Here is a 24187-nt window from a genome sequence, read left to right on the forward strand (position 1 = left end):
TTGGAATGACTCCTTACCCTGTCCCTTAAAACCCACATTCTTTCGTCTTTCCCTCTCCTTCCCTCTTTCCTGATGAAGCAACCATGGGTTGTGAAAGCTTGAATTTTGTGTGTGTGTTTGTGTTTGTTTGTGTGTCTATCAACATACCAACACTTTCGTTTGGTAAGTTACATCATCTTGCATTTCATTTAAGAGTGATACATACACAAGAAAATAATCAGTCTAATTAATATAGTAAGTATTGTAAAACATAGGATGAATTATGCACACAAGGAAGGAGTGATGTTTATCTGTCAGAAATGCTAGAATTAAAAGCTAATGTCAAATGCCAGTGATGCAGATCACACAAGTGTTTGACCTTTTGTGTGTTTGTTCTTCAGTAATTTATCACGTACATATGTAAGAGTTTTAATTTCACTCACATCATCAGTAGTCAAATGATTAATTTTCTGCCATTTCTCTGATGATACTGAAGTGATAAAAACTGTCAGAAACCACATGGTTTGACAGACTACAATCTGCAATGAACAGTAATTGTTGTGACAGGTAATGACATATCAGTTTATGGGCAATTACGACATCAAACAATCACTATTAGTCAGTAACAGCAATATATTATAACACAAAAGGCAGAAGAAGCAACCGCGTATGTGACAGAATATTATGAGAGGAAAAGAATACATTTTATTTTCAATTAGAAAAAGAAATTACATTGCATTGTTAAAAAGAATAGTCACACAATGAAACTAGTTTTTATGTGCAGCTTCATGATCTATGGAACATGTTTAACTAAGTAACTAACAGGAGCAACTGCAAGAGCAGGAAAAGACTATAAAGAGATTAACTTCGTCTCAGCCATAAAGGTAATGCTAAGTGGCATAGAAAAAAAACTCTTGGTTGTACCATGATTTGGCATATTGTAATTTTAGAATCAAATATTGTGGAACACTGTATAATTGTTTCAGAGAGCAGAATGCATTATGTATATATTTCCATCTATTTTGACAGTGTCTACACATGTAAAATTATAAGGGGCATTCAATAAGTAACACAACACATTTTTTTCTCGCCCAATTTCACTTGAAAAAATGCAGAATTTGTTGCAGGACATCATGGAATATTCCTGCTTCAGTCCCTAAGGTCTCATGAAGTTCCAATAGATGGCAGCACTACACATAGCCTTCAATACTGTAATGGAGCTGCATTCCAAGCAGAGAGGTGTCATCAAGTTTCCTTTGGCAGAAAACCAGAGCATCAAAAATATTTCTAGGCACTTGCAGAATGTCTACAGAGACCTGGCAGTGAACAAAAGCTTGGTGAACCATTGGGTGAGGTATCTATCATTGCAACAAGGTAGTGCAAACCTGAATCTCAGCCTACTGCCCACAGCTGTGACTCCTGCAGTATTGGAACATGCAGGCACTCTCATTTGAGGTGCTTAACAGATTGCTGTCAAACATCTTGCTGCTCAACTAGATCTTTCTGTTGGTAGTGCTGACACACTTGTCCACCAGTTGAGGTACTCAAAGGTGTATGCCCACTGGATTCTTCACTGCCTCATACAAGACCATAAAGCATAAAGAGCAATGAAGGACCATCTGAGCAGAACTGCTTGTGCCTTACAAGAGCGATCATGACAAATTTTCATCAGACATCATCACAGCCGCTGAAACATGGGTTCATAGCATCGAACCAGAAACAAAATGGGAATCTGTGGAGCGACACGATACCATCTCTCCTTGAAGAAAATGTTCAAAGCTGCACCCTCAGCAAGTAAAGTCATGGCGATGATCTTCTGGGACTCTGAAGTTGTTATTCTGTTTAATGCCTACCTTCATGCCATAATGATCAACTTTGAAGTGTATTGTGCTACCCTCAGGAAACTGAAGAAATTACTTCAGCATGTTCACTGCCACAAAAATGCAAATGAATTTCTCCTTCTCCATAACAATGCAAGGCCTCATGCAAGTCTGCGCACCTGAGATGAACTCAAAACTTCAATGGACAGTTCTTCCTCATCCACCCTACTGTCTAGATCTTGCTCCTTTTGATTTTCATCTGTTTGGCCCAGTGAAGGATGCGCTTACAGGAAGCAGTACGTGGATGATGGGGAAGTTATTGATGCAGCAAGTTGTTGGCTCTGACATCGACCAGTAAAGTGGTACTATGCAGGCATACAGGCCCTCCTGGTAAGGTACCCTAAGGCCATCACTTTGAACAGAGAATATGTTGAAAAATAGGGTTCTGTAGCCCAAAAAGTGTGGAATAATATGACATGTTGGAATCCTGAGTAAAACCAATCAGCTTTCAGAAAAAAAGTGTTGCATTACTTATTGAATGCTCCTTTTACATGTTATGAGTTGGAGGAAACTGTCATAAATGGATAACATCTTTTAGCATTTTGACAAAAGCCACACATGACAAACTGGATTGTGGTGAATTCTCTTTTGCTGTTGCTTTAGATCTGTAGGACAACTAGGCTGCCCTGGCAATGTACTAACAGCCATTATTTTATAATAATCCCAAAAATTTGACTTTCACACAAGAGTGGTACTACAAAAAATGAACAAAAGTTCTCTGTAGCCAAATTTTAAAAGATATTCTCTAGAATTTTAGCCAGATGGAAAGAAACACAGTTTAGGTATATGGAGTGTCTAGGTGTTCTTGTGGTAATAAACGTGCAGTATGCTCTAGTACAAGGTTGATTTTAATATGCATACGAGTATGCATTTGCAGTAAAGCAATAGAGGGCCTGATAAAGATTTTAAAGAATTCTACCATCACAGTTATGTAGTAATGATACAAGTGTAATGTCTATAGCTGAGTTTAAAAACATTATAACAATTGCGAAAAGCTTGTCTGGTGCAGCAGTGCAAGGCAAATTTATAATTCCAATACAACTCACTCTTGTTTCTCTCAGCCAACTGAAAAATTTTGAGGGGATTTGTGTCCTTTCAAGAGTTTGAACTGCAATATCTAAAAACTGACCTGACGGGTGTAGATTCTCACAATGGTAGACTAGGTTCTGGATAGCCATGTAACATAAACATATGCCAAGATCACTGTATTACAAGGATGTCATTCGCAGATCAGACAACATCCATTGCACAGATCGAATTCACTGGAGGAAACTTGTTGCCCAATATGCTACCTATCATTGGAGGAATTAAATCTAAGACTTCATCCCCAAAAGCTGAATATGTTGACAGCTTAGATACTCTACAATGTTCTGTCACTCTTGCTAAGCAAAAATACAGGGCTATTTGTAAGTACCTCCAGGCTTTTAGAAGACAACTGTGTGAAAACTAGAAGACATGTAGAAAAGAGACATATATCATTGGAGAGATCATCTCTCCACATTTTTAACTTGCATTACAGGTGCTATTATATGGGTGCCTTTTTTGACATGATTAACCTGAATAGTGCATGCAATTCACTGAAGTTGCTGATGCTACTGCTACCTGGGAATGTACAACAGCAGAAGCCGCTTCAGAAATCTGCTCATTAGGTTGCATGATGTGACAGATGATTTGTCTATATGTTCTAACACATCTGTACCCAAGTGGTACAATCTGAAACTAAACCATGGCATGTATTACAAATCAAAACTAGGATATACATTCTATGCAGTGACACATGTAGTTTTTCAGTACATCTTTAAGTTTCACAAAGTCATCTTTTGAAACCCCAGAGATATTTATGAATAACCATGTATTTACCTATGTTTATTTGCATTTCTTATTACACTTTAGTTATTGTTGCTATAACTGCCTTTTAGTTGATTCCCTCACTACATTAATTAATTTGAAAAGTTCAGGTCAGTTAGAAGATTCAAGATATTGTCCCCAAAAATGGGTTCTCCAATTGTTGAAAGTATTTTTCAGAAAAATATGTAACAGTAAATTAATAAAAATGAAGTACAATTTAGTATTTTTTGAATAAGAAGTAACACACAATACAGGTCTCACTGGTGAATGACACTAACTCACAAGAATCAAACAATGGAAAATCCAGGATGGAATGTAACAATACCAGAGAAGGAAAGTTGCTACTCACCATATGGCAGAGATGCTGAGTCGCGATAGGCACAACAAAAAAGATTCACAACCAATTAAAGCTTTCTGCCATTAAGGCTATTGTCAGCAGTAGACACACATACACATACGCGTGCGCGCGCGCGCGCCCACACACACACACACACACACACACACACACACACACACACACACACACACACACACACACACACACACACACAAAAAAAAAAAAAAAAAAAAAAAAAAAAAAAAAAAAAAAAAAAAAAAAAAAAACAGTAAACATGATATCCATCATGTCAATGATTGCTTCACAGCCTGTGCCATATGGATCCTTCCCACCAACACCAGCTTTTCTGAATTGCACAGGTGGGAACTTTCCCTGCAATACATCCTACGTTCCCATAACCCTCCTGGCCTCAACCTTCGTTAGTCACTGTCCTGACCCATCCAGCCTCCTCCCTGATCCCATTCCATCTCCTTTCCACTACTTACCCCCTCCCCCCTCTGCACCTTCTCTCCTGCCCTCCGTCTAAACTGCAACACTTCACTGTCTGCCACTCCCACCGTACTTTCCCTCCCCCTCCCCGCCACAGCCTCCTCCTTACCCCCATCCAGTCGCCACTCCCATCATGCACTGGTGCTGCTTGTTAGCAGTGTGGTTTCAGCTCTCTGAGACTGCAGGTGTGTGTGTGTGTGTGTGTGTGTGTGTGTGTGTGTGTGTGTGTGTGTGTGTGTCTACTGCTGACAAAGGCCTTAATGACTGAAAGCTTTAATTGTGTGGATCTTTTTGTTGTGCCTATCACGACTCAGCATCTCTGCTATATGGTGAGTAGCAACTTTCCTTCTCTGGTATTGTTACTAACTCACAAGAAATTGACAATATGTTGGAAGAAGTTTTGAAACCCAAAGACAAGAAGAATAGATATTTAAATCACAACTCTAATTTGATACCCACCTCAAACAGAACAGCAGAGACTTGCAGTATGTGTTATGGACAAGACAGGTTGTTGTTGTGGTCTTCAGTCCAGGGACTGGTTTGATGCAGCTCTCCATGCTACTCTCTCCTGTGCTAGCTTCTTCATCATCTCCCAGTACCTACTGCAACCTACATCCTTCTGAATCTGCTTAGTGTATTCATCTCTTGGTTTCCCTCTATGATTTTTACCCTCCACGGTGCCCTCCAATACTAAATTGGTGATCCCTTGATGCCTCAGAACATCTCCTACCAACTGATCCCTTCTTCTAGTCAAGTTGTGCCACAAATTTCTCTTCTCTCCAATTCTATTCAATACCTCCTCATTAGTTACGTGATCTACCCATCTAATCTTCAGCATTCTTCTGTAGCACCACATTTTGAAAGCTTCTATTCTCTTCTTGTCCAAACTATTTATCGTCCATGTTTCACTTCCATACATGGCTACATTCCATACAAGACAGGCATAATTTGGAAAATATTGGATCAAGCTGATTGAATGAAGAATGGTTATTGAGATAAAGAATACGAAGAAGAAGAAGAAGGAACTGGAGTGAAAACAAGTGCAAGAGATAAGAGAAGTGTAAATAGTAAAGAACAGTGAGAGTAGTTACAGGTATTAATTGTATGTTACTGTTTGAGAGTAATGAAACAGTAAAATTAAAGTCGTATGGTATGATCGACTGGGAGACCCTGCAAGGCAGGTTCTGCCACCTAAATTGGAAAGGTGTTTTCTACCCTTTGTACCTGTAGGCACCTCTGCTTTATGAAGTGTGAGCTTCGCGCATTGTCAAAGTGTTACTCTTAAGTGTACGTGACTGCAATGGATGTGCATATGCAGTGTGGCCTCGTCTGTGTGTTGGATGACAGTGAGAGAAGGGAGAGGGCGAAACGCAGTGCTGCCAAGTAGCCTACTCCTCTCAAATGTCACCAAGGGGAGCTGTCAAGCTTAAGTACCCCATCCAACGGACGGATCACCACCAACTGTTGCATGCCCTCTCTTTATGAGACACTGCAGAGAGGTTCGGAATTTAATCCAGGACACTGCCACCACTCTTCCTGTCCCCTCTGCCATAAACCAAAGGGAACATTATCAACAGCCCACAGCGTACTCAGACGGTCACCCATCCAAGTGCTGGCCATGCTCAATAATGCTTCATTTCGGAGTGCTGACGGGAACTAGGGTATCCACTGCAGCATGACCATTGGCAATACAACAGTGCATGTAGGTGTTAGTTTCATATCTAGAAATGCACAAGTCACTTAGGTGAACTTAGGAGTGCTAACAAACTAAGTGGCCAGCATCTCTTAGGTTTTCCATTGTCTGCAGTATAATTAACAATTAATATTAATATTGATATGTGTAATATTGAATTTTATAAACATGTATTGATTAATAAACTAAGTAAACATTGAAGTAAAGAGTAGGACTAAAAATTTAAGCAGTTATGTAAGCTGGAGAAATGATATGTCGTCGCAAGTTCTGCTACACAATCCACAGACTGTGGCACCAAGGACTGTTGAAACATCAAATAGGTTTTTCATGACCGAAGATTATAACAACAACAGAAATTCCTGATGGAGCAGTATTTAAAATAAGGGAAAGGTAACCTCTACATCTACATGGGAAATGGGACTGAAGCTACTGTAGCAATACGCTTAAGAAATATTTAAATTTTTCATGTACTAAATGAAATTACAAATCACTTACCACTGTTTTTATCTTCATTTCTCTCCAAACACCATTACTGACTCACCTACATCTGCATCTACATCTACATCTACATCTACATCCATACACTGCAAACCACCATGACGTGCATGGCAGAAGGTACATCCCACTGTACTAGTTATTAGGGTTTCCTCCCATTCTATTCACGTATAGGGCATAGGAAGAATGATTGAATGCCTGTGTGTGTGCAGTAATTACTCTAATCTTATTCTCACAATCTCTATGTGAGTGATATGCAGGATATTATAGTATGTTCCTAGAGTTGTCATTTACAACCAGTTCCAGGATAGTTTACATCTGTCTTAAAGAGTCTTCCAGTTCAGTTCCTTCAGTATCTCTCTAACACTCTCCCATGGATGGAACACACCTGTGACCATTCATGCTAGCCTTCTCTGTATACGTTCAATATCCTTCATTACTCCTATGCAATATGGATACTACACACTTGAGCAATATTCTAGAATCAGTCGTATTAGTGATTTGTAAACAATCTCCTTTGTGGACTGATTGCACTTCCTCAATATTCTACCAGTGAACCAAAGTCCTGTTTTACCCATGACTGAGCCTATGTGATCATTTCATATCCATACAAAGTGTTACACCCAGGTATTTGTATGATTTGGCCATTCCAAGCAGTGACTCATTGATATTGTCATCATGGAATGCTACATTTTTTCATTTTGTGAAGTGCACAGTTTTGCTTATCTGAACATTTAAAGCAAGCTGCCAATTTTTGCACTGCTCTGACATTTTTCTGAGATCTGACTGAATGTTTATGCAGCTACTTTCAGATAATGCTTCATTAAAAATAACTGCGTCATCTACTATTGTCTGCAAGGTCATTAATATACAATGTGAACAGCAAGGGTCCCAACACACTTCCCTGGGGCACACCTAAAGCTACTTCTACGTCTGACAGTGACTCTTCATCCAAAACAACATGTTGCATCCTCCCTGCCACGAAGTCCTCAATCCAGTTGCAAATTTCACTTGATACCTCATACAGTCATACTTTTGACAATAAGCATAGGTATGGTACAGAGTCAAATGCTTTTCAGAAATCAAGAAATACTGCAGCTACCTAACTGCCTTGATCCAAAGCTTTCAGCGTGCCATGTGAGAAAGGTACGAGTTGGGTTTCACATGACTGTAGTTTTCTGAATCCATGCTGGTTGGCATTGAGGAGGTCATTATGTTCAAGATACCTCATTTTGTTTGAGCTTGGGATATGTTCTAAGATTCTACATAAAATCAAGGTCAAGGATATTGGATGATGGTTTTGTGTATCACTTCTACTATCCTTCTTGTAGACATGTGTGATCTGTGCCTTTTTCCAAGAACTGGGTATGGTTTTTTGTTCAAGGGATCTATGATAGATTATAGTCAGCAGGGGTGCTAACTCAGCCACAAATTCAGTATAGAATCTGACAGGTATTCCATTGGACCCTGGAGCTTTGTTCTGTTTTAAAGAGTTCAGCTGTTTCTCAAAACAACTTACACTAATACTTACTTCATTCATCTTTTCAGTGGAATGAGGACTAAATTGGGGCAATTCGCCTGGGTTTTCCTTCGAAAGGAACATTTCAAAATGGAGTTAAGCATTTCAGCTTTTGCTTTGATACTCTCAATTTCAGTTCCTATAACACTTTTAGAGTTGGTGGGTATCTATATCCTTGTAAAGGAAGTAAGATTTTTGTGTTACATGTTTAGCTTTTCAGCAAGACTTAAGACAATTATATTGAAAGGATTTGTGTAAATAGATCACTGTGTTACTGGCAAGAGATTTCAAATAGTATAAATTGTGCATTTTAGTTACATTTAGTGGGGCTTAAAAAATAAATACAAAAGGGAAAGAGCACACTGAAACTCACTGCAAACATTTTGTCCAGGTAGAGATAATCGAAAAATGTCTCTGTAAAATAGTACTCTTTTAGTGGCTGAGTGAGAAAATGATGCAGTATTGTAATGAGAACTTTGGGAAATTTTGAAAAAATTCTGATGGAGGAATATAAGGTTAAGGGGTTTCTGATCATTTGGCTTTTGTGGTGAGGTTTGTGTTGTTTTGGCAGGGGCTTACCTCTCGTAGATTCTGTACAATGTGGGTCATGATTGACTCAGTCAGTATTGAGAATACTGCAATTAGGCTGGTCTACAGTAACTGACCTCACAAACGTATAATTTTTTGAATGAATGGGTGGAGTACTTTGTTGGTGCCACTTCATTGTAACTGTTTTAGAATGACAATGGGTGGGTATCTTACAAGGAACTCCACTTGGGTGCTCAAGGCCTCGCTTGTGTATATCCAGCACAGACTGTATCAGAAAACACAGTAAAAGTTTAATTGTGGCTTCTGTGCTGAGGAAAAATAATTTTTTTACATAAAAAAGTAACACAAGTGAAATATTACAAATTTAAAGAGACAGGAAATAAAAAGGAACGTATCATAAATGAACATTGCTGACATTTTTCCAGCTTCTCATCTGTTTGTATTGTCACATTGGACAAGGCTGTGTATGTATAGTGAAATATTCAGAAAATGCTTATCATGTGCAACAGTTGGTACTTCTTGGCTGCTTTCAGAATCATCATTGTAATAGCTGAAAATGATAGCCTTGATTCCTTCATTTGACAACTGCAATATTGGGTCTGTAGTTTTGCAGCATACTCACACTGTGGCCCCAATCAAAATTTCTCCTCAGTCTTATGCAGTGTATGATGCCCATTTCATAGACAAAGAAAAGGGTTCATTGTCAGTCCAAGAAATTTTTTGAAAGTTGTCTAAATGTCCAAAGTGCAGTGGATGGCTATACTTCAACAATGATGATCTAACAAGGGAACCTCCCCATCGCACCCCCCTCAGATTTAGTTATAAGTTGGCACAGTGGATAGGCCTTGAAAAACTGAACACAGATCAATCGAGAAAACAGGAAGAAGTTGTATGGAACTATGAAAAAACTAAGCAAAATATACAAACTGAGTAGTCCATGTGCAAGATAGGCATCATCTAGGAGAATTCGAGTTCAGGAGCGTGGTTAGTGTGAGCAACTGCGGAGCGAGAGGTTCTTGGTTCAAATTTCCCTAGAGTGAAAAGTTTACTTTCTTTATTTTTGCAAAGTTATGATCTGTCCGTTCGTTCATTGACGTCTCTGTTCAGTGTAATAAGTTTAGTGTCTGTGTTTTGCGGCCGGACCGCAAAACCGTGTGATTAGTAGCCGAAAGGACGTGCCTGTCCAATGGAAACCGAAAACATTTGATTGCAAGGTCATAGGCCAACCGATTCCTCCACAGGAAAACACGTCTGATATACTCTATATGACACTGGTGACAGCATGTGCGTCACATGACAGGAATATGTTTTCGACTCACCTAACTTGTACACTTGGTGAATGGGTAAAAAGATTCTTCTACCTTGCCCAATTTAGGTTTTCTTGTTGATGTGATAATCACTCCAAACATAAGAGTTTGTCACATAAACTGCAACAAATGAATGCAACAGTTTCACAGTCGCACAGTTTTGTCTGTGCCCTGTCAAAACATGTTTTTAACATTTTCAAATTTTTCCATGTGTAGACCATCTAATCCTGCATATGTCCAAGCAAATCTGAACATGTCCTGGAATTTTGGAGAGCGAAGTTGATTATATGTGAGTGCCTGAACTTTGATAATTGTCTGAAAAAAAAAATTACAATTTTCTCCCGAGGGAAGACTTGAACTAAGGACCTATCGTTCCGTAGCTGCTCATGCTAACCACGGGACCACGGCGCTCATGAGTTTACACTCACCTGTATGTTGCCTATCTTACACCTGGACTACTCAGTTTGTATATTTTGCTTATTTTTTCATAGTTCCACACAACTTCTTCCTGTTTTCTCGATTGATCTGTGTTCAGTTTTTCAAGGCCTATCCACTGTACCAACTTATAACTAATTCTGAGGGGGGTGTGATGGGGAGGTTCCCTTGTAAGAAAACAGGTGTGACAGAGAATTTAGCATCAATTACTCATGAATATCCCAATCATTGGTCACACACTACGCAACACGAGTCCCATGACAAGAATCAGACCATAGTAACAGTTGATAAAAAGTTGCTTTCTTGATTTATCCCAGACACTGAGCATATATCTATGCATTGGCATCTCAGGGAGAGACTAAATTGAAGTACTCTGAGGTACACAGAAATTTATAAATGCTGAGATGGAAAGGAAACTCTGTTCATCCACTTTCTACCCAAAGTCAAAATTCTGAATGCTGAATATTGCTGTGAAACACTATGGAAACTGTAATTAGCTATTAAGAATGAGGTAAGTAGGATTCTTCATGCAAGGTTTGCTCTAAACAGTAACTATGGTTACTCCATGTACAATAATTTTTAGCAAGTGGATTGTAATTTACAATGCATTCTGAGGTCTTATTCACATTTCACTTTATCTCCATCTTTTCTTATACAGGACCCAAGTAAATTACTACCTGGTCAACACGTTCAGAGTTAATGACGAGGTTCAAACATGTCTGTCAGTTTGGGTGGTGATTAGCTGGAGATGTAGTTCAGCAGTTAACACAAATATTTCGAGGCAACTGTGTTTCCACCCTGTTTGCAATGAAATGAAACAATGAGGACAACACAAACACCCAGTCCCCAGGCTCTAGAGAAATTTACTTCCTCAAGAATGTACTTACGGTTTATTATTTCCAAAGCAACCAACAGTGCTCCAGCTGTCACTCCCAGGGTTGACAACAAATATTGTCCTTATGCTGCTACCAGTTGTCCTATAGTTCCCCAGTTTTAGTTTCCAGAACAAAATGGCTAGAGACATGTATCCTTTTGGACAACACATTAATTAAAGATAAAAGGAAAAATCCTTATTAGCTTCCTACTTGCCCTGATATTTACCAAGGCTACACTCATGTGTGATTTATCCAGTGGGATTGGAAATGGAAAAAATACAGCATAAACAGAACTGGTGTGTTTAAATGAGAGTGGCCACAGAGTGCTGGAATTCCCACCATTGTTGCACAGAGGGGCCTGTCTTCAAGGTCACATACAGAGGAATGAGCCACAGCCTATTTCTCTGCAGGAATTCTAGCTGCCTCAGTGGCTAAACGATTAGATATTCATGTGGCAATCTGTTTGTCATATGCTCCCAACCAGAATGTTTCAGTATTGATGTGCAACATGGATTACAGGGACAGCTAATGGCTAATATTGGAGGTACAGAAAAAAATCCATGAATTTACAATATGAAGTACCCAGACCATAAAAACGAAAGCATTAAGATGGAGTCATGGTAATCATAGTGCTTATTGGAGGAGAGTGAGAGAAAAGAGAACTGGAAGAAAAACTTAAGTTCTGTTTTTTACTTCACATATATTTACAATCAAGTTGTTGTTCTTATTCAAGTTAGGACAACCAATTAAGATTTATTCCTTACAGAAATTCTGACAAGGCTCCAATTCATGACTAGAACAGAAAAAGTCTGCAAAGTAGGATTGCAGTATTTTCAACAGGTCTCCCGTATTTTACAGATTTTTTCATATTGTATCCATTTTGCATGTTTATATATTTGATAAAATTTTCCTCATGTTTCATAAAGATTCATTATTTATTCATGGTAACATTTCCGTATCATTCAAAGATTATCATTCCCAAGTCAACAATCGATATATCCAGTTTATGATCCTAGGATTCTCTCTTTTTCATGTGGGCAAGCTTGATGGGACTATTTTGGCCATTATTTCCAAAATATCCCATATTTTTAGTTTTAAAACCTGGCAACCCTACTGCAAAGTTATCTCTAACAAATTTTGTGTCTTTGTTGCCTCTAGTTCCACATACTTGTCACAGATATGTCAGTGTGTTCTCAAAGTTGTGATTGTCAACGCTCCTCACACAGCTGTAAGTACACAAAAGTTGTAACTATAATGCCAGCAAATTCAACATTCACATCCATTGATAGGTACAAAATCTGCCATTCACATGCTAAAATGGCAAATGTGCATTCAACAAAACACTTATCTATTGGAGTTGAGAAGCATATTTCTGAGGTGTCAAGGTTTTTCTGGAATAGGTCTTAAGAGGTTTGCACATATGGCAAATGCATCACCCACAATTGCAAATGGAAGAAGAGTATAAGTAGGACAATTAGCGAGGGTATTTGGTTGTAGCAAATTTTATGTCTATACACACGTCAGTGTGTCTGAAACAGTAATTGCTATCTGTCAGAGTTACCAGAACAACCAAAAAGTACAATGCCTGGTAACTGTACTAGTTTTAGAAATGTCAGTTTTCACTAAAGATAACAGTTTTCTGAATGAATTACCCCATATTGAATAACAGTCAGAAAATATATCATGTTATTTCTTCAGGTCCTCATGTACAAGAACAAAGTTTCCTATCGACTTCTCACCTACTTGTTAGTACAGGGTGGATTCATTACCTCTGCTGTATTTGAATTCAACCATCACAAGAATAAAACTATCCAAGGAAATACTGTCCATTGCTGTTCTTGAGAAGTTGGTTTTGTGGAATATGTACATAGCCATCTGACTGCCAAGGCCTGGCACTTTTTCCTGTCTGTGTGGCTGACACACTAGCTAACATTACTGTCACAACTTTTCCAGCTCAAATCTTGCTGGAAAAATCACACATATGGCGGCAGCCTAAAGGACTATTATCCTGAGTTTGTGAATAACCCAATTTTTTCTCACATCAAAGTACTGCTCCACTACTAATATGTCATTTTGTATTGCTTTAGACTAATCACGTTCATGAAGTACTTGAAACTTAAATATATACAATACCTAAAAGCTCTGTGGCTCACATACATCTGTTGCTACAATTTGTTTGTTTGTGTGTGTGTGTGTGTGTGTGTGTGTGTGTGTGTGTGTGAGAGAGAGAGAGAGAGAGAGAGAGAGAGAGAGAGAGAGAGAGAGAGAGAGAGTAGGTAGGAGGAGTATTGGTTGACACTAAGAATAAAATTGTCTAAGAGATCTCAAAGAATACACTGCTTCTATATATTATTGACATATTGAACATTGTTATATCTTTTTTCCCTTACAGAGTCCCTGTCAATGGTACTTCAGATGGTAAAGGCACCTGGTTGCCGTTTAGTAGATCAAACAACAACTATCTGCAAATAGCAAGAAACCCCATGCCAGCTAAGGATTTCCGTTTCTGTCAGCTGGCTGCCTGGGCTGGAATAGCGGAACGTCTGCAAACAACATCGTGCCAGGCTTTCAACGTCGCTAAGGATCTTGCTGGCTCTATTACAGATGTCAAAATAGTACCTGTTGCTGTTCCACTTAACACACACATTTTACCTTTTGGAGGATAGTTGGAATCTCTCAAATGACTCATTCTCTCATGGACGAAATAAGAAGCAGTGCTTTATGAAATAACTTCACTTAAGCAAACTTTAAAGACCTGCTGTTTGTGATACCTTTGATATTAGTGCTAGATAAATTTACCGTTATCTGTAAACTTCATGTTGCAGTTGATTTAACAATGAAACTTCATTTCTTGTTAAAGTTTTTATTTTATTTTCTGTACTGAAGAAAAATATATTTTCTTCTGTTAAGTAACTTTTTGATAACTCCTCTCTGCACACTGATAATGCCGGTATGCTGTTGTCAAAAGTGTTCACAATAATAATAGCATAAAATTATTTCTCTGCCATTACTGATTAATATTTACAGTAAAGAAGGAAGATATTAAATACGTTATGTCTCCAAAGTTCTCTAGTATTTTTTCATGGTGTAGATTAACAAATATTTTAGATTACAGCAGTTTAACTCCATACATTTCAAAACAAATGTTAAAAAGTATAATTGTGCATCTTTAATATTAAATGCAACAAATTTGCTGCTTCTTGATACTTTTATTCAGCAGAAAAATCATCCACTATTGGTGTTATAAATTACAGTTTTGGATGACATGTCCTTTTTTTCTTTGCATTAGTTTGTGAGACATTAAGGATTATAGATGAGTTTTTTCTCAAATTCATCATTCGAAAAATGCAGGGTTATCTTATATTTGTGCATTCAGTGTTTTTGCAATGGGCTGTCTTGCATTTTACAGATGAAGCTTTGGCAATTGAGCCCACATGTAGATTTAATTTGAAGAATTCACCAGAGTTGGGGGGGGGGCAGTGCTACCAGCCTGGCTGAGAAGTATGGTGAAAATGTGGACTGCCGGAGATGGTAAAAGTCACGTGAGACCTGCAGGCAGATGTCATGTTTGAAAGCAAAAGACAAAGAAACAGTGTCACATTCTCACATCAATACAGATGTGAAATCGTCTATGTATTCTGAAAAAAAGCTGCATTCTTGAGTCCCACCACAACTACAACTGAGGAAACTGCAACATGTTCAGAAGATACAGCCAAATATTTGTGACCCCCATGATTAAAAATTGTGATACCACAGACGACTATCTGAGATAGTAAACAAAAAAGGAAGTGAAGATAAAAATTAATGTAAACCATTTATTTTTATTTATTTGATTTCTCCTTGTATTATCAAAATCTAGACAGTCAATAAATGGCATAGAATGGAATTTTCACTCACTAATATGAAACTTCCTGGCAGACTAAAACTGTGTGTCAGTGCAAGACTTGAGGTAAGGGACTTGGAGCAGGGGTTGTGTAAGGATGGATGAGTATATTGTGTAGCTTTGATGGACGGCAGAATACCTCAGTGGGAGGGGTGGTGAGGATAGTGGGCAGGACATTTCTCATTTCAGGGTACGGCGAGAGGTAATCGTAACCCTGGCGGAGAATGTAATTCAGTTGCTCCAGTCCTGTGTTATTTTGCCTCATAAATTAAAAGAAATGTGTTTCATTTCCTTGTCATTTCTTATCAATGCAACTGTTTTAGGAAATAAATTTGCCATGAAAGGCATTAATTATCCATTGTAAAGCGATATATCTCCATAGAACTATTAGCAGCTGATGAACAGACTCACTGATGATGGTTTCTCATCCTGAGCTGCCTTGTTTCAACTCCTCCTCCCCTCCCCTTGCCTTCCTTTTCCATTACTCATGAGCCGACAGGCTGCTCATTGCTGAGATGTGAACGTGAGCTGCCTCCCAGGAACAGAATGATGAACAGGTCAGAACTAGATCACTGGTGGTGTGTTACAAACCAGCTGTACACTTGAATCGGTTATCCCACATTTAGCTGAGGGGTTAGTGATAGGAGATGCTATATATTGATGAGGGTTTTTGATGGGCTTTACACTGTAACCAATGTCTGTCACAACACCAAGATAATCATGCTGACCCAACCCTACTAAAAGTATTATCTGACAGCTGTTTACGTAAACTAATAACACAAAAAGCATCAATTGGTTTATGTGGCAAAGTTATTGAGGAGATTGTACCAAAGGATTATATAGTCTTAGCAAATAACACTACAAATGTATCCCAAACCAAGCAGGTATGTATTGTCTTGTGTTTATACAATGAAAGCTGTGCTCAACCCATTCACAGATTTTGTGGGTCACAAAACAGAAAGATGTCCCAATAATTGCCAAAGCAGCTCAACAATATTTTGGTTATCTGTAACTTTCTACCAGACACTTGTATAATCTTCTGTGATAATGGCTATTCTACAATGGCAGATAAAGAAAGCTGTGCAAGTGACTTTACAAACAGAGGTACACTTGAGCACTATTTATCCTTGTTCAAGCTATTTCTTCTGACCAACTCGCATCAAAAATTAGAATCTAACTGCCATGGAATATGATACTATAAACTTTTTCATGGAATATTTGTTCATTAGAATTCTGCTTCCAATGTTTTCTGAATACTAAAACCAGATGGTATGAAATACACTACATGTTGTCCAAGCACTGAGGGGAGACGCTGTACCGTGAAAAAACATAATATCACTAGTATTCGGCCAAAGGCAAATTTGTTCATCACTATCTAAATAGGAATATCAAAAAACCAGTGCCAGAATGAGATTTTCACTCTGCAGTGTAGTGTGTGCTGATATGAAACTTCCTGGCAGATTGAAGCTGTATGCAGGACCGAGACTCGAACTCGGGACCTTTGCCTTTCGCAGGCAAGTGGTCTACCATATGAGCTACCCAAGCACAACTCACACCCCTTCCCCACAGCTTTACTTCTGCCAGTATCTTCCAAACTTCACAGAAGCTCTCCTGCAAACCTTGCAGAACTAGCAAAGGTCCCAAGTTCGAGCCTCAGTCCAGCACACAGCTTTAATCTACCAGAAAGTTTCAATGAACCAGTGCTTAGCACCCGGAAACAAAATGGCACTGACTTAGTCACAGAGATGGCAGATTAGTGAAACAATTAATGTACTTACAAAAGAAGAGAAGACTAAGATTAATAATTTGTTTCAAAAAGCAAAAGATATTGTGATAAAGGTAAAACTGTCCTCAACCTAAAGGTTGGTTTTAACTCTACACTGCTTTACTAGGCATGGTGCTGTTGGAGATTTTATCCCCTCGCCTCATCCAACTTTTAACTCGATCACCCTGTCACTTACACGGGACATACAGTAATGTGAACTCCAAATCACAATGCAGCTTGACTCTTTCACATTAACAAATCACAAAAAATCCACAGAACAATTGGGGATTGAACTCAAGACATCTGAATTTGTAGTCTTAACATTTACCCACTGAGACCATATATGAACACTGCTCCATTGCTTGTACACAAGAAAGACATAGCAGCATGCTGTTATTAAACTACAACAATAGTCACTGGGAGTTTTGACTAATTATAACACATTCTTACTTACTTACAACTTCATCACTAAAAGTATATTATTGGCAAATAAACAATACCGTGCAGCTGCCAAATTGTCAGTTTCATGAAAAGGGTAGATTGCTACTCACCATATAGAGGAGGTGCTGCGATGCAGACAGGCACAATGAAAAGACTATTAAACATTTAAGTTTTTGGTCAAAAGGCCTTCTTCAGAAATAGAAAGCACACACACATTCACACAAGCACAACTTACACACAAATGGCTGCTGTCTCTGGCTCTATTTACAAAAAAGGCCTTTTGGCCAAAAGTTTAAATGTTTAAGAGTATTTTCATTGTCCTGATTGCATCTCAGCACATCCTCCATGAGGTGAGTGGCAATATATCCTTTTCATAATATTCTTGTTATTTCATCCTGGACTTAACATTGTCTGAAATTGTCAAGTTTGATTTTTCAGTCAGTTAATATCCTTGACACCCAGTAAATATGCTCTTACCACCAGAATGCCAGATTTTTAATTATGTTCAAAGAAAATGAACTACAGCATCACTTATGTGACACAGAAAAAAAAAAATTGATCGAAACACCAAGTAATTGCAAAAGAATGAAACACCGTGTAACTAGTGTTTTGAATATGTTAAATGATACCACATATATACGGAAGGGAGGAGTTTATGGGCACTCAACAGCATGGTTATCAGTGACCCCATATATGTAAAAGTGCATGCAGCCATGGCACATTATTACTGTTTATTATACATCTCTTATAGATTGAAAACGATTCCTTGGTTGCAGCTTCAGTTCATGAAAATGGACAGCATTTTATACGGCAATCTTTTTACTGATTTCTTGGCTGAAATTAGAGTATGAAAGTGGAGATTTCTTCCTAACAGGGAGTGACAGCAATAAGAAAATTGTATTATTATTCACCTTACATTGACAGCAATCCACAAAAACTATGAAACTTAGTAGTGCCACAGCTGTTTTATTGTGATAAATAAGAATGCCACACTTCATTCAGTCATTTCTACCAAAGTATTAACAGTGAAGTTAGATGAAAAGAAGAAAACCAGTTTTGTATATGGGCTTCTCAGTCACTCTTCCCGGACCATCTAAAGATGCAGGTAATTTTTCTTGTGGTTATTATTATTATTATTGATATCATTGTTATCGTAAAGATATGAATTCGAGCTTCTCCTTTTTTTTATCCTCCTAAGTTGATTTATAAATATTTTTTATTTAGAAACTTCGCTGGCTGTATCCAAGAATGCTCAAAATCATACTGCAGTCACAGTTGCCATGGTAGACAGCAGTATTACTTCATACTCATTGCTACACGATGATGCTGACTGCTTACCAAAAAATACAGATAAGTTATCAGAAATTGGGGGAAGCAAAGATTCTGAAAGTAAAGGTCAAGTATTTTATGGCGACTTAAGCAGTGACAGGAAAAGGAAGTCTAAAGCATGCCCCAATGATATTGGGTGAAAAACATCAATAAAATTATGAGAATGTGTGGATAAGCATGTATTGGATATAAAAAATCAAAGTGCAAAACTACTCATAATACTCCACAAGACGTGTGAAAATAAAGTCCAATGTGTAATTTGAAGATGCGTCAGAAAACCATTCAACAAAAATGTCACCAGCTTTTTGCTGGTGATAGGCAAGAAGCATTTAACATATTCTGGAAAATGATGGCATGGTATCACAGAAAGGTTTTCATAATCAGTCTCATGGACATAATTACAACCAAATGTCTAGGAAAGTTCACTGGTGAATCCATGAGAAAAGGCAACTTGATTTATCATTTGAGAACTGAGGTGGGAAAACAAAATATGCAAAAATATGTTTTCAGTACTCTTGGCATTAAGGAATAGGCTGGATAGGGTGAGCCCCAATTCAGAATAGTCATTCTCAAATAAAGCAAATGAAAAAGAAAAGATGAGAAAAACCCTCATAAAAGAATTCCTTGGATGTCCTCCTGAAATTGCCATGACATTACTGCAGGAAACCTGCCTGCAAGCTGTACTTTGAGCCTATTCTACAATGCAAACAGCCATGGAAAATGTAATATGGAAAAGGTTCCGCCATACGTTGATTTTTGAGAGGGTAACCTTAGCATACTTTCCACCAAGAATGACCAGAGCAACTTATGTTGTAGTTACAGGTTCGGAAACTTGAGTGAAGGCACGTGGAAGCAGCACATAGAATGGAAAGAGCAGGCATGGTTGCAAAAATATCTAGATGAGAAAGATTCCCAGAGGAAGATCTGTTCAGTCTACTCCACGGACTTACAGACTGCGAAAAGAGCTAGGTTTTTACAGGCAAGTTCAGTTTATTATAAAACAAAATTGACTATAAATACCTTTACAACATGTAATTTAGAAAGTCATAGAGCAGTGTGTTAATGGTTTGATGAAACGCAATGTGAACTGGTTGCATCAAGTTTTGCCTCGTACATCATGGACAACCTGTCCAAAATGATTAAGGAAAATCTTTTGTATATCAGAAGAGAAATATAATATTATCAAATGCTCTTTTAAGATTAGCAATTGATACAAGAGCACTGAATATGCAAAAATTTTTGGAGGAAGGTCACACTCAGATGGAGTGTGACTCAGTTCACAGTTCCATAGAGTGCAAGCTTAAAGGAAGTTATGTTACATTTACTAGCCAATAAGCCTTGATATCTAAAGAGGAAAGAAAAAAGCCATTACATTACAAAGTCCATCAATTAGATTATGCCTTTTTCACCATCTATGTAGAGAAAAGTTTGTGGCTGTACAAATCGATTATGCCTGCAAGAGATGTAAAAAAATGAATCTACAGTTATGGACCTGACAACAATACATTAGTATCATCCAAATGATATTATTTACTACACACGCACTTTCAATAAAGAGTTGCAAGAAAAATTGAGGTTTCTGAGAAACATTTTTCAGTTTTTTTTTCCTGAAACTATACAAAGAAAGATTGAGAAATCAACAAAGCTAAATGGGATCACTTAAACAACTTTTTGTTCCCCTAAGGATTATCGTTGCTATTAGGTCAACATTGTCAGCGAATGATCATCATCTTGAAGATTATTGTTTCAGGAGTGACAGTCCAGTACAGATCTTTGTTGCTGCTTGAATGGTGGTTGCCACTTTTTTCTTACAGGACTGTGCAGACCATATCAGAACTGTATGAATGGTTTGTGTGTATTTGAAGCTGTTTACATGAATAATAAAAAAATAAATAAATAATAATTAATATTTCAAAAATAGTGTAGTTACTAGCTTTTTCAGCACTTGTTGTTGTTGTTCTTGTGGTGGTTTTCATTCCAGAGACTAATTTGATGCAGCTTTCCATGCTACTCTATCCTGTGCAAGCTTCTTCATCTCCCCATACCTACTACAACCTACATCCTTCTGAATCTGTTTAGTGCATTAATCTCTTGGTCTCCCTCTACGATTTTTACCCTCCATGCTGCCCTCCAATACTAAATTGGTGAACCCTTGATAACTCAGAATATGTCCTACCAACCGATCCTTTCTTCTAGTCAAGTTGTGCCACAAATTTCTCTTTTCTCCAATTCTATTCAATACCTCCTCATTAGCTATGTGATCTACCCATCTAATCTTCAGCATTCTTCTGTAGTACCACATTTCGAAAGCTTCTATTCTCTTCTTGTCTAAACTATTTATCGTCCACATTTCACTTCCATACATGGCTACACTCCATACAAATACTTTCAGAAACGACTTCCTGACACTTAAATCTATACTCGATGTTAACAAATTTCTCTTCTTCAGGAATGCTTTCCTTGCCAGTCCACATTTTATATCCTCCCTACTTCGACCATCATCAGTTATTTTGCTCCCCATTAAATTATCCTCGTTTTGCTTTTGTTGCCTCCCTTCAAGACACTGTCCATTTCATTCAGCTGCTCTTCCAGGTCCTTTGCTGTGACAGAATTACAATGTCATCAGCGATCCTCAAAGTTTTTATTTCTTCTCCATGAATTTTAATTCCTACTCTGAATTTTTCTTTTGTTTCCTTTACTGCTTGCTCAATATACAGATTGAATAACATCAGGGATAGGCTACAACCCTGTCTCACTCCCTTCCCAATCACTGCTTCCCTTTCATGCCCCTCGACTCATATAACTGCCATCTGGTTTCTGTACAAATTGTAAATAGCTTTTCACTCCCTGTATTTTACCCCTGCCACCTTCAGAATTTGAAAGAGAATATTCCAGTCAACTTTGTCAAAAGCTTTCTCTAAGTCTACAAATGCTAGAAACATAGTTTTGCCTTTCCTTAATCTATTTTCTAAGATAAGTCGTAGGGTCAGTATTGCCTCATGTGTTCCAACATTTCTACGGAATCCAAACTGATCTCCCCCGAGGTCGGCTTCTACCAGTTTTTCCATTCATCTGTAAAGAATTCGTGTTAGTATCTTGCAGCCATGGCTTATTAACTGATAGTTCGGTAATTTTCACATCTGTCAACACCTGCTTTCTTTGGGATTGGAATTATTACATTCTTCTTGAAGTCTGAGGGTATTTCTCCTGTCTCATACATCTTGCTCACCAGATGGTAGAGTTTTGTCAGGGCTGGCTCTCCCAAGGCTGTCAGTAGTTCGAATGGAATGTTGTCTACTCCCGGGGCCCTGTTTCGACTTAGGTCTTTCAGTGCTCTGTCAAACTCTTCACACAGTATCATATCTCCCATTTCATCTACATCTACATCCTCTTCCGTTTCCATAATATTGTCCTCAAGAGCATTACCCTTGTATAGACCCTCTATATACTCCTTCCACCTTACTGCTTTCCCTCTTTTGCTTAGAACTGGGTTTCCATCTGAGCTCTTGATATTCATGCAAGTGGTTCTTTTTTCTCCAAAGTTCTCTTTAATTTTCCTGTAGGCAGTATCTATCTTACGCCTAGTGATATATGCGTCTACATCCTTACATTTGTCCTCCAGCCATCCCTGCTTAGGCATTTTGCGCTTCCTGTCGATCTCATTTTTGAGACGTTTGTATTCCTTTTTGCCTGCTTCATTTACTGCATTTTTGTATTTTCTCCTTTCATCAATTAATTTCAATGTCTCTTATGTTACCCAAGGATTTCTATTAGCCCTCGTCTTTTTACCTCCCTGATCCTCTGCTACCTTCACTGTTTTGTCTCTCAAAGCTACTCATTCTTCTTCTACTGTAATTCTTTCCCCCATTCTTGTCAATTGTTCCCTAATGCTCTCCCTGAAACTCTCTACAACTTCTGGTTCTGTCAGTTTAACCAGGTCCCATCTCCTTAAATTCCCACTTTTTTGCAATTTCTTCAGTTTTAATCTACAGTCCATAATCAATAGATTGTGGTCAGAGTCCACATCTGCCCCTGGAAATGTCTTACCATTACATAATCTATCTTAAACCTATCAGTATCTCCAGGCTTCTCCCATGCAAACAACTTTCTTTTATAATTCTAGAACCAAGTGTCAGCTATGATTAAGTTATGCTCTGTGCAAAATTCTACCAGGCGGCTTCCTCTTTCATTCCTTACCCCCATTTCATATTCACCTACTACATTTCCTTTTCCTACTATCAAATTCCAGTCACCCATGACTATTAAATTTTTGTCTCCCTTCACTATCTGAATAATTTTTTTTCATCTCATCATACATTTCATCAATTTCTTCATCATCTGCGGAGCTAGTTTCAGTACTTATAACAACATAAAAGCAGTTAATCATACAGGAGAGACTGACAAACAGATACTATGTAAGTATTGTATCCTATCATAAATACTAACACAATTCTGCGTATCTGCCATAATTAAGCATTCTAAGGAGTATTTCTTGTTTTTTTCTTTTTTTTTTTTTTCTTTTTTTTTTTTTTTTCTTTTTTGACACAATCTGAAATGTCATTATAGTGCTACAATGTAAATTTAGCATCCCAATGAAATGTATCAGGTATTCTAGAAAGTTTCTTACATCTCCTACAAAATTCTTGTTTTGCTGCTTATTCGGTCCGCCAACGATATCTCAACGACCTCAAAACTTCAGCCTTTATATGGTGAAGAAAGTCATCAGATATCTCTTTTTGCCCACCGTGGTTCAGCAACTTGATGTGGCATGGACTCAATGAGTCATTAGAAGTCTCCTGCAAAAATATTGAGCTACGCTGCCTCAACAGCCACTCATAATTGAGAAAGTATTGCCAGTGCAGGATTTTGTGCATGAACTGACGTCTCCATTATGTCCCATAAATATTTTATGGGATTCATGTCTGGCAATTTTGGTGGCCAAATCATTCTTTCAAATTATCCAGAATGCTTCAAATCAATCACAAACAATTGTGGCCCAGTGACATGGTGCACTGTCATCTATCTGAAAATGGTCTCCACGTAGCTGAAGATAATGATTTCCAGTCAATAACTGGTTCAGTTGGACCAAAGCACCCAGTCCGTTCCATGTAAACACAGCCCACACAATTATGGAGCCACAAACAGTTTGCACAGTGTCTTGTTGACAACTTGGGTCCATGACCTTGTTGGGTCTACGACACATTTGAACCCTACCATCAGGTCTTACCAACTGAAATCGGGACTCATCTGACCTGGCCACAGTTCTCCAGTCATGTAGGGTCCAATTGATATGGTCACAAGCCTAGGAGAGAGGCTGCAGTTGATGATGTGCTGTTGACAAAGGCACTCACATCGATTGTCTG

The 24187-nt window shown here is 38.2% G+C and overlaps 1 protein-coding gene across 1 annotated transcript in view; it reads left to right on the forward strand.

The window, feature by feature from the left end:
• Positions 1-15292, forward strand: part of LOC124777324 (pyrethroid hydrolase Ces2a) — a 168477-nt gene extending 153185 nt beyond the window's left edge. The window contains exon 11 of the mRNA XM_047252684.1: positions 13799-15292. Coding sequence (XP_047108640.1) covers positions 13799-14072 — 274 coding nt within the window. The 3' untranslated portion in view covers positions 14073-15292. The remainder of the gene's footprint in view (positions 1-13798) is intronic.
• The last annotated feature ends 8895 nt before the right edge of the window (positions 15293-24187 follow it).

The sequence above is a fragment of the Schistocerca piceifrons genome, chromosome 2 (assembly GCF_021461385.2).
Source record: "Schistocerca piceifrons isolate TAMUIC-IGC-003096 chromosome 2, iqSchPice1.1, whole genome shotgun sequence".
NCBI classification, from domain to species: domain Eukaryota; kingdom Metazoa; phylum Arthropoda; class Insecta; order Orthoptera; family Acrididae; genus Schistocerca; species Schistocerca piceifrons.